Source organism: Macrosteles quadrilineatus, unplaced genomic scaffold (assembly GCF_028750875.1).
Source record: "Macrosteles quadrilineatus isolate MER2022 unplaced genomic scaffold, UCM_ALF_1.0 Scaffold_9__3_contigs__length_116548681, whole genome shotgun sequence".
In the NCBI taxonomy this organism is placed as follows: domain Eukaryota; kingdom Metazoa; phylum Arthropoda; class Insecta; order Hemiptera; family Cicadellidae; genus Macrosteles; species Macrosteles quadrilineatus.
This window is the reverse complement of record NW_026542602.1, coordinates 101907264-101921924: the sequence shown is the minus strand read 5'-3', so window position 1 is coordinate 101921924 and position 14661 is coordinate 101907264. Positions and strand designations below refer to the sequence as shown.

General features: G+C 32.9%; 1 protein-coding gene across 1 annotated transcript in view; it reads right to left on the bottom strand.

The window, feature by feature from the left end:
• Positions 1-209: 209 nt before the first annotated feature.
• LOC129004173 (metabotropic glutamate receptor 2-like) overlaps positions 210-14661 on the bottom strand; it is a 53101-nt gene continuing 38649 nt past the window's right edge. The window contains exons 8-16 of the mRNA XM_054432630.1: positions 14205-14483; positions 12165-12314; positions 10862-10995; positions 9656-9981; positions 9167-9329; positions 8243-8456; positions 4387-4538; positions 1422-1581; positions 210-772 (exon numbers count right to left, since the gene is read on the bottom strand). Coding sequence (XP_054288605.1) covers positions 639-772; positions 1422-1581; positions 4387-4538; positions 8243-8456; positions 9167-9329; positions 9656-9981; positions 10862-10995; positions 12165-12314; positions 14205-14483 — 1712 coding nt within the window. The 3' untranslated portion in view covers positions 210-638. The remainder of the gene's footprint in view (positions 773-1421; positions 1582-4386; positions 4539-8242; positions 8457-9166; positions 9330-9655; positions 9982-10861; positions 10996-12164; positions 12315-14204; positions 14484-14661) is intronic.

Genomic DNA, 14661 nt, shown 5'->3' with positions numbered 1-14661 from the left:
TTCCATTAAATGCTGTTTATCCGAATTAATAATGAGTACTGCTATACTGCGTACCATTTGTTGTTGAAAGTGTTCGCTATACAATAATATAGGCTACTTAATGGTTGTATTAATTATTTAAATTCTCGAGACTTTCAGACACAAAATCATTATACATTGAAAAAAAACGATTTACAATTTTCATCAGTCTTAATAATTAAAGTAACTTTAAAAATAGGCCTTACTACAAATTACCAAAATCATTTGTGGACCTAAACCACTAAAATGTAACATATCTTTTATCCACAATTATCCTACGACAAATTATTATAAATAGCGCAAGACTCAAAGCATGGCGCTTTCTAATAAAAGGCCGCGGCGAGATGAAATCGGCAACGCCGCAGTACCGGCCTACCGAAACACCTGTTACACTCATTCTTAATGTAGCGCCAGCACAACGTTTAGTTGTTATTACCTGTGCGACGTTGCCACACCCCGACTTCAAGGCCTCGTATTAGACGTGGCTATGCTTAAAGGAATCGGGATAAGGTTTCATACACAAGACATTACACGAATACAGGTTTGTGGTTACTCTCGACAAAAGCCTGTTTCTTGGAGCGTCCTCGAGTGCCTACACACTTGGACACGGAGGGTTGACGCTATACAGCCCTGGGTTCGCCGTTGGTCACAGGATGGGTGTGGGTGTGGGTGTGGGTGTTAGTCTGGGTGTCCGACAACGTCTGGGTAGATTTGCTCACCTTCAACACCGGAGGTTTCTCCGCTTTGGAAACTACTGGAACATACGTAGTGCAATCCTTTGGTTATTAAATCGTAATATAATGAATAAATAGTTTAATTCAAAATAATGTCAGTAATAATTAGTTTTATAAACTTAAAAACATACATTAGGTGTTCGAATTGTTACCTGAATTGTGCTATTGTTTAACAGTAGTCCGTGTTTAAAGTTATTTTTTTAGAGAAGACAAGTTTATGTTATGTATGAAATTCGTGGTATTATTGGGGATATTTTCCACCATGATTTAATGATACCATAAACGATAAAGATGTGTATACGAAACGATTTTGTTTTGGTTTTGATCTGTCGAGGAATACCTTTTCATGATGAAAAAATGACAGCCACTATACCTTAATATGTAGTTGTATATAAAAATACCTTATAATTACCTTCATTAAATTATTCAAACGTAATTCCTATATAATATTGTATAGCTTATAAAATATACAGATTTTCATTTGTAAATGAATTGCTTAAACTAAACCACGAAAATCACATTGGTTACTATTGTTAATATTAAAATTTTTAGTATTAGGTCCAACCCTTCATCAACTACGAAATAAGGTACAGTAGTTAAACACATTACGATTGTATTTAAATTATTTATTAAAGGATTTTAGATTTATTCACAGTTTTTTGCACTTACCAGTCACGTCTGTAGGGGGGATGATAGAGTCTACATGAGCGGCGGCCACGGCGACACTAGCGCTAGTACCTGACTTGACGGCACCCTGGTGGCGGTTTCTGGTACTAGGCATCATACTCTGTCGAACATTTCTCTCTGGGCGTATCAAGATAATGTACAGCTGTAAGTTTAATTGCGATTAAAGTATACATAGTACACGTATTATACTTTGTACATTCCGTCCAGAATGTATGAATAGTTTATAACTTTGAAGATAAGATTGCTAGTAACTCTATTACACTCTTTTCAAAATACAATAATGAAGGCAGAGTACCATACACTTTAAAATCAATGTATGGAATCCAGAAGTATTTTACATAAATACGATAGTGTATACCTTGCCTAAATTTTGTGATGTAAATCAATATAACATCTATTTATTTATTTTTTAACATAAACGGCAAACATCATTTTACAATTGGGTTTTACAAGATAATTAATATTCAAGAAGATAATCAATCAATATTTTTCTTGATAATCAATAGCAAAGAACACAATTTACAATTTATTTGCATCGTTTATGATTGAAAGAAGAGTTTATAGTTTCTATAAATTCAGTATTTTCTAGTACACATCAGGAAAATTGTAGTGGTTGGATAATGAATTTTAAAACATTATACACAAGAATAGTAGTAGTGTATACAACGATAGTACAAAACTAGGAGGATATCTCGTAGCAACATATATTTCCTGAATATATGGTAGGATATAGCATAGCCTTTACAAATACAGAAGTTTTGTGTAGCATTCAGACTTTTTGTTTGGAGTTTAATTTCACTATTTATTACTATTGCATTATTTTTTTTTGAGAATTTTACCTTCTGGGTAGGGCCTATCTCCTTAGTGTCTAATAATTTTCTGTTTAGTAATTATTTTTTTATTGTCTGTGAAAACTCAGATTCAATAAAGTTATGAAGATTTTACAAAATATGGATATATTTTGATCACATTTTGAGTGATCTAAGTTGATCCCAGGTATATGCACTAAGGGGTAATTCTTATTGTTTTATATACATTGAAATTGTATCCTTTTTAATTTTATTAGGACATTCAAAACTGACTTTTGATGACTTTTATTTTTACACTAATGACTTTTTTGTCTATGCATTGTATATATATATATATTTTTTTATGAAAAATAAACGATTTGTTATAAAAATTATTATAAAAAATAACACTTTAAAATTAATTTAATGTCAATTGCTTTTTATAGCAGACAAACACTTATACTTGGAACTTTTGGTTTGGTTTTTATACTTGGAATACACGTGTTAAAAGTTAACTTGCATTTTAAATTAAAGTTTTAGCACAAAAGAAAGAGTAAAATTTTAAATGGACGCATGTTTTGAAAGTATTATTATTGTCATCATGTTTCGTAACGGAACTATTACAAGCTAAGTAACTGCATTATTTAACGGTTGTGGCCACTGTAATTGTGTTGGGTAGCTCATGCATAAGTCAAGTCAGGCTATATTGCATTATTCATGCATAACACCTATGCAGATATAGACATATTGCACCCTGACTGTATTTAAAACACAGAAGTATAGTTTTTTATGAACTACCCAGTATAGAACACAGCTTTTCCTAATCTGACCTTTTTACGTATTCTCACCCTAATCTATTAACCTCTTTGTTGGCCAAAAACCTACCAAACATTAAATGAATGAAATATGTATTCAAACTTACCCAATAACGAGTAAGATTGTATTATTCAAATAAAAAAAGAAAGCGCACAAATTTTCACTTAGTCAAATGGGCTTGAGTCAAATTGAAATGTAATGCGACAACTCCAGGTGGCGTAACTAATGACTTTTAAATTGCTCTTTGTCCGACAAAAATACAATTCCATTAGCATTAATAATAAAAGTACATTCAGCCATTGCTAGGATTAAGAAATTTATATACAATACATGCAAATACTCTATGATATTGTACGGACGTGTTATGAGTGCATAGCAACAGATTAACAACAATAATTAATATTATGCACAAAATAAGGCATATAAGAATTTATATCCGATTTAAGTAATATACAGATTGAATAATAAGTCAAGACCGTCCTCTCTAATATTTTTCTAAGTGATATATTCAAGTGAGTAAGTAAGTATATATAAGTGATAAAGAGATATCCTTTTAGTGGTCGTGCAATTTTGGCTGGAAGTTTCATTTTATGATTTTGAAATTTTTAAATGTCCCCCCAAAAGGGGGAATTTTGGGGGCACTCAAAAATTTTTAAAGTAACACCCTTCAAGTGACACCTTATTTTAAAGTGTTAACAAAAACGTAAAGAATTGTGAAAACCAGAGTTTGCTATTTCATCTCTATCCAAAATGGTAGCCCGTCAAATGTTATGAAAAATCAATGGTAATATTGGTTTGTAATTGTAATATAGGCTGACATTTTGGACAGAGGAGAGATCGCAAACTCTGGTTTCCCAATTCTTTAAGTTTTTGTAAACACTTCAAAATGAGGTGTCACTTGAAGGAGATTTATATTTAAAATTTTTGAGTTGCCCCAAAATCTCCCTTTTTGGAGGACACTCAAAAATTTCTAAATAATAAAATTAAACTTCCTGCTAAGATTGCAAAACCATGAACAGGATATCTGTGTATTTTTACTCTTGAAAAATATTAGAGGGGGGGGGGGGTATTGACTTTTTATTCACCCTGTAGAATAGGTTCCTACTTATTTCGTTTAAATATTTATTCTATGATCTTCTACATTAAGATTTCAAAATGTTATAAAATTACCTTTCGATTGTTACTAATAACAACAGACCATAAACAATTTTCAGAATATGTTTAGCATATCCACCTTATGCACATTTGAATGGAAATTATGTCCTACGTGGTTACTCAAGTATTAAGGCAGACGAGAACTAAGCTGTTTATTCATATTTGATGTTCAGTATTTATGAACTTACCTTGGGCGAGAAGAGACAAGCGACAGTAACACTCGCAGACAGACTGATGGTAACTGACATAGACGTAATCCTCAGAGCCATGTTGTTGCCTGTGCCGAAGTACAGAGGCACAAACGCCAGCCAGATCACACAAGTTGTGTACATTGTGAACCCTACACATAAACATGTTAGAATGGACCACACATTGTTGGCATTGTATCTGTTTTAATTTAAGTAAAACATCGGTCATTCTTGTACTACTTGTGTCGATCAATTTGCAGTAATAGTTATGTGTTTGCAGTAATAGTTACACTTTGAGGGACAAACAAATAAAAAACAATAATACGTGACGTAATCAAACTAAAATCATTTTTAAAATAAATTATAAAATAGTTTTACTAATTTATTTTATATTTAAATGTTTAGAATGTTCTTTTAAAATTGTATGTTCATGTTTTAAATGTTCATTGGAGAATTATACGTAATTACTTAATAAATTTAGTTCTTTCTTTGGTTTACGAAGATTGTAGTTTATTTCCATTGGAAGTCGGTCAAGCTATTTTATTACTTAATTTTCCAAATTGTCCATACAGGGAATAAACTATTACCATAATTCTCATGGTAAGGCGTGGACCCAGGACCGATAAACTTTTTCGTTCTATGGTCCCTGGAGGCTAAAAACACCATCTGTTAAAACCAATAAATTAAAATGTGTCCAATAGCGCAATAACTCGATAAACAATGATCTGATTTTGATGAAATTTGGAGTTTTCGTACCAGCAAGATTGGACTTTGAGGATGGGGGAAATAAGAGGGTTTCCTTTTCTTGACCATAAAACATAAAATTTCGTAATTCCTAAAAAAAAATTTATTGAGCCTAAAACACTAATTATTAGAATATTGAAGCTTTCTTATGTGCTTAATGGCTAGGAAAAAAACATCTTATGGAAAATAAGTAAACTAACTGTTGTAGTTTACTTGTCCATATGTTGATAAAAAATATGGAAAATTTATGTATTCCATATTTAACTCTAAACATTTATAAACATTCTATTCATTTTTATGTATCAGCAAACCTATGTACTTGTTAAACTAATATTATTTTAAATAATAAATACATATAATATTTTTAGGATATATATTTGTACAAATATATTCAGGCTAAAAGAAATTGGCTTGGTGTGCAGGTTTTGCTGTGGTAGGGGTATTATTATGATAACGCTACCTAAATTAGCATTAACATATACAAGTAAAATATGTAAACACATTATACGAAGAATTAATTTGGTTCTCTTTAACCTACGTATTCAAAATGTTTATGTACCGCAGCGGCCATAGCAGCATTAATAAACCACTCTATATCATGTAACATGCACACAGAGTGCCATATGTAAATACCGTTGGCTATAAAGCACAACAGTATGTCACATGGGAATATGGTCCCTACACGGAGGATAATGTAGTGAGCTCAGAGAGATAAAAATAAAATGATAAAAGTATTCAGAGTAAATCCCATAGGGAAAATATTTACAAATTATTCAATATCGTTCAGATAATTGAGTTTCAACCTAATTCAAGAAACAAATTTGTTTCGTTTAGTTTAGTCACAGTAAAAGGTTTTCAAAGAGAAAAGAAGTACCTACGTGGGAAATTATGTTTTGTGTGTGTTCTGACGAAATACTCTTTCAACAAAATGTAAGGGAAAACGAAAACTCTTTGTCTGCGTTTGAACACATGTCATGATACTTTAGTTAAATACATTCTGGACAATCAGTTAGCCAGTTACAATGTGTGGCTTGAAATCTTCAACCGTAAAAGCTTTCAACTAAAAATCAGCGTTACTTCTGAATTAAGTTTTTTATTACTTTTGCACCGTATCAAATCAAAAAATAATCCACTATCTAAATAATTTGTATTCTTCTTGTTTTATATTAGATTATAAAATAAGTATTTAAGTGGGATATGGACAGCCTATTGAACCCTGCATTGGTTTCTGTCTTATACACAAAAAATAATGTGTTTCAAACAGTCTTTCAATCATACCAAACTTTAAAATGCCTAATTAGTGTAAGTAGTCCAAGAATTTTAGGAATAATAAAGCCATTCGACCTAACAAATTCGGACTAAGTGGAAACTTTGCACAGTTGTTTAGTAAGCCTAAATAAATAAAATTTCAAAAGTCCCCATAAATCCCTGCTGTGCTTCAGCCGCCATCTTGGAAAATGTTTTCACCTTTTTGACAATATTTCACAAACTATTGGTATTAGAGAATTTTTGTAAATACAAAAGTTAAAGAACGTCTAAAATACATCTTTTTTATATTACAATGTTTGATCTATCTCTAATGGTTATTGAGATAAATAATAAAAGTTAGTATTAAATAAAAAATTCCCATGTTATTCTTATGGAGGAAAATAAAATTGTTGCAGTTTGCTTGTTTATGGATATATTTTTATCAAACTTGGCAAATTTATTTATTTTATACTAAGCTAATAATATTTAACATAAATATACACTTTAGTACCCTCCTTATAGCAGTAAACCTAGTACTCGTTAAATTTTAAGTTATTTAAATAGGGAATCTATCTTACATTTTTAGGATATATTTTTAGTTAAAATCCAGTCAGGCAAATGGATATTAATTTTTCAACCATATTAACAATCATTTTTCTTATTAGTATTATGATTTAAAGCCCACTTACTATTTTGTCACTACCATGTAACTACTAAAAACTTAAGTGGTACCTACGTTATTACTACCGGTAGGTATAATTTTTTGTCGGTAAATATTAGAAAATTGAACCTTAAAATCCGGACTAAATTGAAATTTTGTACAGAGTGAGACTAGTTGATGAAAATGGCAAAAGTTGCCAAAAATACCGGCTGTGTCTCAGCCGCATTAAGTCCGGATTTTAAGGTCGAATTTCCTAATATTTACCGACTAAATAATTATACCGGGAGTAATAAGTAGGCCTACCATGTAAGTAGTTACATAGTAGGCCTAGTGAAAATATAGTGAGTGAGCTTTAAAATTACTAATATTAATAAGGGAAAACTATTGTTAATATGTCTAAAAAATAAATATCCATTTGCCTGACTAGATTTGTACTAAAAATATATCCTAAAAATTTAAGATGGATTCCCTATTTAAATAACTTTAAATTTAACGAGTACTAGGTTTACTACTATAGGGAGGGTACCAAAGTGTAAGAATAAGAATAATATGGGAATTTTTTATTTAATATTAACTTTTATTATTTATCTCAATAACCATTAGAGATAGAGCAAACCTTGTAGCATAATAAAGATGTATTTTTAGACGTTCTCTAACTTTTGTATTTAAAAAAATTCTCTAATACCAATAGTTTGTGAAATATTGTCAAAAAAGTGAAAGTTGCCACCATTTTCCAAGATGTCGGCTGAAGCACAGCAGGGATTTATGGGGACTTTTGAAATTTTATTTATTTAGGCTTACTAAACAACTGTGCAAAGTTTCCACTTAGTCCGAATTTGCTAGGTCGATTTTCCTAATATTCTTCCACTAAAAATATATAACATAACTCAACAATTTAGAGAACGCTAACAGAGAGAAATCTATTCGCTTATAAAATGCTCATTCTGCTAAGTTTTCATGTTATAATAACATTGAAGGGTATTATAAAGGGGGAGCGAGCTGGTCTAGAGGTTAGAGCGTGGGACTTCAGTCCCTGAGGTCCCGGGTTCAAATCCCACCAAATCACCATAGATTTTATCCACGTGAAAATGCTGCAGCCCCTAGGTCTAGCCTGGAGTAATGTGAAAAACAATCCCAGGCTCGTGTCTACTGTCATAGGACAAAAAAGGATAGGATAAAACGTCTTCAGTGGTCATACATCACCTATGTGCTTAGACTCGTTGAATGCCTCAGGTATGTTTCTGGTCAGCACAGCGTACACGGTGCAGACGACAATCAGTACGATGGGATAACCGAAGGCGATCATGTAGGAAGCGTCCACGTAGGATGAGCAGATCAGGAGGTTGTCCTCTCTGGTGGGGTAGTGATGGATGGCACGGGGAGTTGACACAACCATCCACACTGCATTGATAAGCAGCTGGCAAGTAGAGAGGTTAACATGTTACATGCTTACACTATTTCATAAGTGAATGTATAAAAACGTGAACTCACATTGTATCAACTGTTAAAATTATGGAAAATTGTACTGTTAAGATAGGGATAGAATAAAATCTCGATTTAGCCTTGATTTTAAAGGTTTTTGATGAGGCAAAATGTTCTAGTTGAAACCAAAACACAGATTCTGATTTTTTAAATGCACAAAGTCAGTTTAAAGACGAATTTCATCACTCGTATAGCCCAATTGCCATTCTGCTTGATAAACCTATTCTTCCCGGTCTTATTTCAGCACACATTTTTTCACTTGGGAGGTTTTACAAAATAGAACAGTAAAATGATAATTTATTAGTGTGTAAGAGATACGAACTGGAACAATAGGATCAATAAGTGTCAAAGTATTTACTCTGCTTGGCAGTGACCTAGTTTTCATCAGATAAGCGAAATTAAATTACCCACCCAAGTCCAATACTTTGTCTGCTCACATGTTGGATTTTTATTTATTTATTTATTCCAACTGGAAATCCATTACTAACATTATTCTAAACAGAATTACTTGTTCAACTGGAAAGGTCGTTGAGTAAAGGCTTTAGTTTAATGCCATTTCAATACAAAATCGATTACTACGGAGTGACAACATTGATTAGCAATTGAATTACTTTTGAAGTGGTACATGTTGAGGATTTTTATCACCTGTACGGAGACGAGAGCGCTGCAGATGATCAGCTGGCTGCGTGGAGAGATGAAGGAAGGTCGCTTGGTGGTCCGTTTACCCGCGTTGAAGATACGGGAGATACGGTTGGTCTTGGTCAACAATGCGGCGTAAACAACGGTAAAGCTAAACCCAGCTCCGAACCTGCACATTGTTGTATGTTACGTAAATATATCAGCTGGTAATGTCTAACTATAGAATAACATGACAAAACTATCAAACCGTATCGTCAACAAATAAGGTTGAATTAGACTTCCGAAATTCGTAGATTTGACTTATTGATTAATAAATTATCTCTCTCTTTGACTTTACATCGTAAGACTAATGGTGGAAATATGTTTGAATGTAGTATTTCAGATAAGGAAAGGCAAGAAACATTTTATTGAATCAGTTGACATGTAAGAGTGTATAAAATGTTTGAGCGTATTCATATCTAGTTTATTGTTTATTCTGTGCTCGCTGGTTCATACCTCTGCACCCCACAGACGATGTCCGAGGGCCGCAGCACCAGCACGAACGTCACCAAGTAACACAGCAGCAGACCTCCCAACAGGACATACGTCAGTTCTCGACCTGCAGCCTTGACTACCGGGGTGTCGTTGTGATGTATGAACACTCCGGTCACGAACAGTGTTACGAGACACCCTGTCAGTGAGAAGCTCATAGCGCCAATGGCACACGCGCTCTCGGCTCGCAGGAAGTCTTCGGGAATGTCCAGACAGAACTGATGCTGAGTGTCAGGCTTGGTACCCCAGGGGCACCAGATACACTTGGTCTCATCCAGAGGGTGGCGGATCTGAAAACGTAACAAGGTTGAAAATTAGATGTGATTTTTAAAGTACGGTAAAAATAAATTTGCATCACTATTGTGCTTAAGTACCCGATGACAATAATTCTTGAATTTTTTAAATGAAAAAATCTATTAAATAGAATACAAATAACAACATGAATCTATTAGGGGGGTACATTTATTTTTTTGGAATTGAAAATAAAAACTCTAACTTCTGGCTTAAGCCAGAATGTCCAGATGTTCATCGTCAACGGCTGTTTGATAAGTATTATTTCCGCTACCTAGCAGTTTTTAACTAATCGACCATTTTAAAGCTTAGAAAACTATTGAAATTAAGTGTAGGTTTGACATATTGTTATTCTTTATTTCATTTTCAAAAAAAATTTCCCCCAATAAAGATTTATGTACGACGAAATTTGTTGTGAAGTTATACATAGCTTAACAATGTATAACTGTAAACAAAATTGTGTCTGATGATAATACAAACTAAAACTATGTTTCAGTTATGTTTCAGCATTGTATTTTAAACTCTACATACTCTGAAATGTCAGTCTTATTCATACAGCCCAGCCTTAAGCCAGTGTGTTTCTCAAAGAGAACAATAACTATTTTTTTTTTACTACTATCTTTCTTTCGTTTATAATGGCATTGTTAAGTTGATTGTACAGTAGTTGAAAATAAGAACTACTATATGTACTTCAGGGGCTATTAAGTGGGTTATTGATTAAATATAATTAGTTAATGGTTGGAGACTTAAAACGAATTTTTGAACATCTAAGCTACATTTTCGTAGTGTACGTACACCATGTATATGAAGAATGAAACACTTTTATAGTGTTTTATTATTTGATAAGTATTTTACTGAAAAATATTAAAGTAGGTTTACCTGATAAGTAGAACAGTTGAAGCAATGCCAACAACAACTTTCTCCTTCCACATAAGTCTTGGCTTGTCCAACTTGACAAGGTAAACTACACACGGACTCCGGTGGGTGAGGCTGTCCTAACTTGAACTGGACATCTGAAAATGCAACAAATCAAATATCATTCATTTATTCCATGAAAACTAATGGTTACAGAAATTACAGTAATTCTTAAAAATAATCCAAGATCCCCACATAGGCAAAGCCTGTGCGTGAGGAACGAGTACATCAGTCCATCCATATTCTATAGTCCAAACATTGTTATATAGACAAGTTGCAGTTACAAAAGTAGGAGAAAAATCCTACTTCTAGGAAAAAAACAACAACAACAATCATTAACAACGGTAAAGTTACGAAAGTATGGTGTAGTTATGCGTCGTAGTTAGATAGCATTTAATTGCGTTGTAGGGTTAGAACCGTACAAATCAAAGGGCAGGTGTAAACAGTTGTAATCAAATAGTTTTTTGAGATTATTTATTATTAATTTATTACTTATGTCTTAGTAATCTGCAATTGCATTCTAAGATCTTTAAATCATCTTAAATAATTGATAATTGATAATTGAAAAACAATTAAATGATAAACAAGGAAAAGTTAAGTAAAACAGTTGATAAATTATAATACTAATTTCCCTAGTAAATATTAAACCTCATTCACACAAAACAAGCTATTAATTCACCACTGTTTCATAACCTTTTTCAAATATCAATATATCAAGTTGGTTTGATGGAGTGTTTGCATAACACGAGTAAAGATTGATGCAATTTAAAATGATCAGTATTTGACTCCAGCTTGACTATGTCTTTGATCATGGACATCAATAGGGTACCTGACTAATAAACCAGGTTTATTACAATACAATGCATTACATCATTTAGATTTTTTTTTTATTTGTATTCACGTTTAAATATTCTTAAGATTTAAAGAAATTAACGTGGGATAAACTGTGTTGTGGTTTAAAGGTAACGTTTTAAAAAAAACCTGTATGACGTTTTATATTGAAATGTTGTTATATAATCAGGAGTTTTGCAAAGATATTAAAATAAAAAATATACAGTAAAAATATTCTTGAATATTTCTTAATTTAAGTAGCAGATTATTTAACTTTTTTAATAACACTATATAAAATAAGTAAATCTGGGGATCACAAAAAGAATACAATTATGGCTTTTTGCCATTCATAATAGGTGTTACTAGTTTTTACGAAACAAGGTAATCAGTCGTGGCTTGCAGTTCAAAATGAAACCGAATTATATTTTCTACATACCTGACATGTTCAATGTAAGTTCTCCTTCTACATACTCTCCAACATGGACCCACTGGAAGTTCCCGGGAGATATTTGCTTGAAGTGGATGATGTTGTAGCGAGCAGGACCGTCTCCGTTGGCGTCGAAGTGGAACCCATCCCCTGACAATCCTGAGGAATAAAGAAAATTGTATTAAACTCAACAAAATATTATGGCGTGGAAGCAAAATAGAAAACTATCGATCGTCTAATGGTAAACCTTCACACTTTAGCTCTATTGTAAAATTCCCAGATTTATTTAAGATTAAAAATAATCAAACCTGTATCTTAGTTTAAACGTACTCCTTTTTGGGATTTCACCCTTCAAACTCGGCATCAAATGTATTCCTTTTTGTATTTATTTTATTTTTTTAGCTTATAAAGGTCGATGGTTTTTACCTCAACAAATTTAAACCTACGGTAAGGTAAATGGGGAAAAATGCATATGGAAAAAGGAATGCTAGAAGGGAGTATACAACATGGAATAGTTGTGTGTATGAGACGTGAAACATACATTATTAAGATGGTGTTACAGTTTATAGGGCGATATATTTTATAATAAAATATATAAAATATAATACATAAAATATGCGCTATGATAGGGTCAGTTTTGTTATTCCTTAAGATAACAATCTCTATTACAGTAATTCTAAAAAAAGGTCAACCAATTTTGACATAAATAGTACAACAACTGGAACTATTTATAGCCCATCATTTGTGTCTGGGTAGGAAGGTAGCATGAGCATGGTATGCACCATGTATCAATAGAAGGAATAACCATTCTGCATGCTAACCTTCCTATCATTTTGCCCAAAACCTCTAGAGGTATTTTTATTCATCCCTCCCGTTTTTACAGTTAACTACAATACCCACATAAAGACATTTTGCAATGCCTGCAAAATAAATACTAATGATCTTGATATTAATGATTTTATCTCATCAGTAATACTTGACTACGAGTATTTACCAATACCATAGATAAAAGATAAGTTAATGCCAATACTAAGGCCTGTGCAGTGGAAAAATTACCCCTGGTGGAGGTCGAAAAATGGTAATGCGTGTAAAAAGTAGTTTTCATACATATAAGTTGATGTGAAAGGTTTAAATTTTCTAACGGATTTAGTTAAAAATATATTATACCGTTTCCAGCCTTTTTGTCAATCTGTATATAATTCTTCCCGAAGCCCCAAAATGTTGTATTTTAATCATTAATCATAAACCAATCATTGTGATGATTTCTTCTTGCCTAGAATAGATAAAGCGTGATTCGAGTTTTATCTAGCCTAAGGATTTTACTGTTGAGAACTTAACCATCGATGATGTAACGACAGGTTATGTCTAAAGAATGTGTAAATAAGAAAAGCATTAACCGTTTAACAAGATTGCGTATATGCAGGTCCTAATGATCAATAGATTAAATCCAAAATACGCCAGGCCAGGAATCGTAATATTTGCGATTCAAAGATTGATTGATTTCCTGCGTTTTTATGCAGTTTCTTTTCTCTTTAATATTTTTAAGTGAAAAAAGTTATTATTTTCAGCCCAAAAAAATTTACGTCACTTTTTTACTGGGATTAGTGGGATTTTCTTAGTGGGATTAGACATTCGTACAGTTATGACAACTACCATCGCTACTTTTGTAGAGGACTGACACTTCTTTGATTGCCTTTAACCTCCTTGTGTTGACATACTATTTGATTATTATAAACCCTACATATCCTGAAAAGTAAATTTTCTGTATACAAATTGGTCACATTTTTAGCATAACCGGATCGTCCCATGTAGACAGACGTAAGTAACACCTTTATGTAACAGTAATGTCACACTCTAAGTATGTGGTGTTTGAAAGGTAATGGTAAATTACCATTATTAGACCTACAAGTGCCACCTACCCCATTACGACAAAAAAAAAATAAAATACAATATACGTTAATACAGTAGTCGCTTTCATATTAATTGTATTACCATTCGATTTTAGTAATGAATACATAATATAACATTTAGGCCTTAACATTCAGTTACCAGTAAAAGTGACGCCATGCAAGAAGTGCAGGAGATCAGGTCCTTGGGTAGGCTTCATGGCAGGACAGAGTCCCAGCTGGTCACGACACAATGCTGCATGCATATCACGCAGAGCTATAGCGAAGGCCATTACAGCGTCGCTGACGAATTGCAGCTGATTCTCAAACGCGGTGTCCTGTGGCAGTCTGTAGGAAGGGTCGCAGGTAGTGGTGTACTTGCGGTTGTAGGGGGTGTTGGAGCTGTTGGGGTAGCGGCATTGGAAGTGGTCCTCCCAGAACTCTAGAATGGTAGGACAAATGGTAATTTCATTTATTGTATTTGATCAACTGATGGTGTTGATAGTCGTGGGGTGAGTGAATTTGTTACTCGAAAAAGTAGTAGTAAACATATGTAATCATGGATAAAGTGAACGTAATTATTTAACTACACCAAAGGTTGTTTTAAGTAAGTAGGTAAC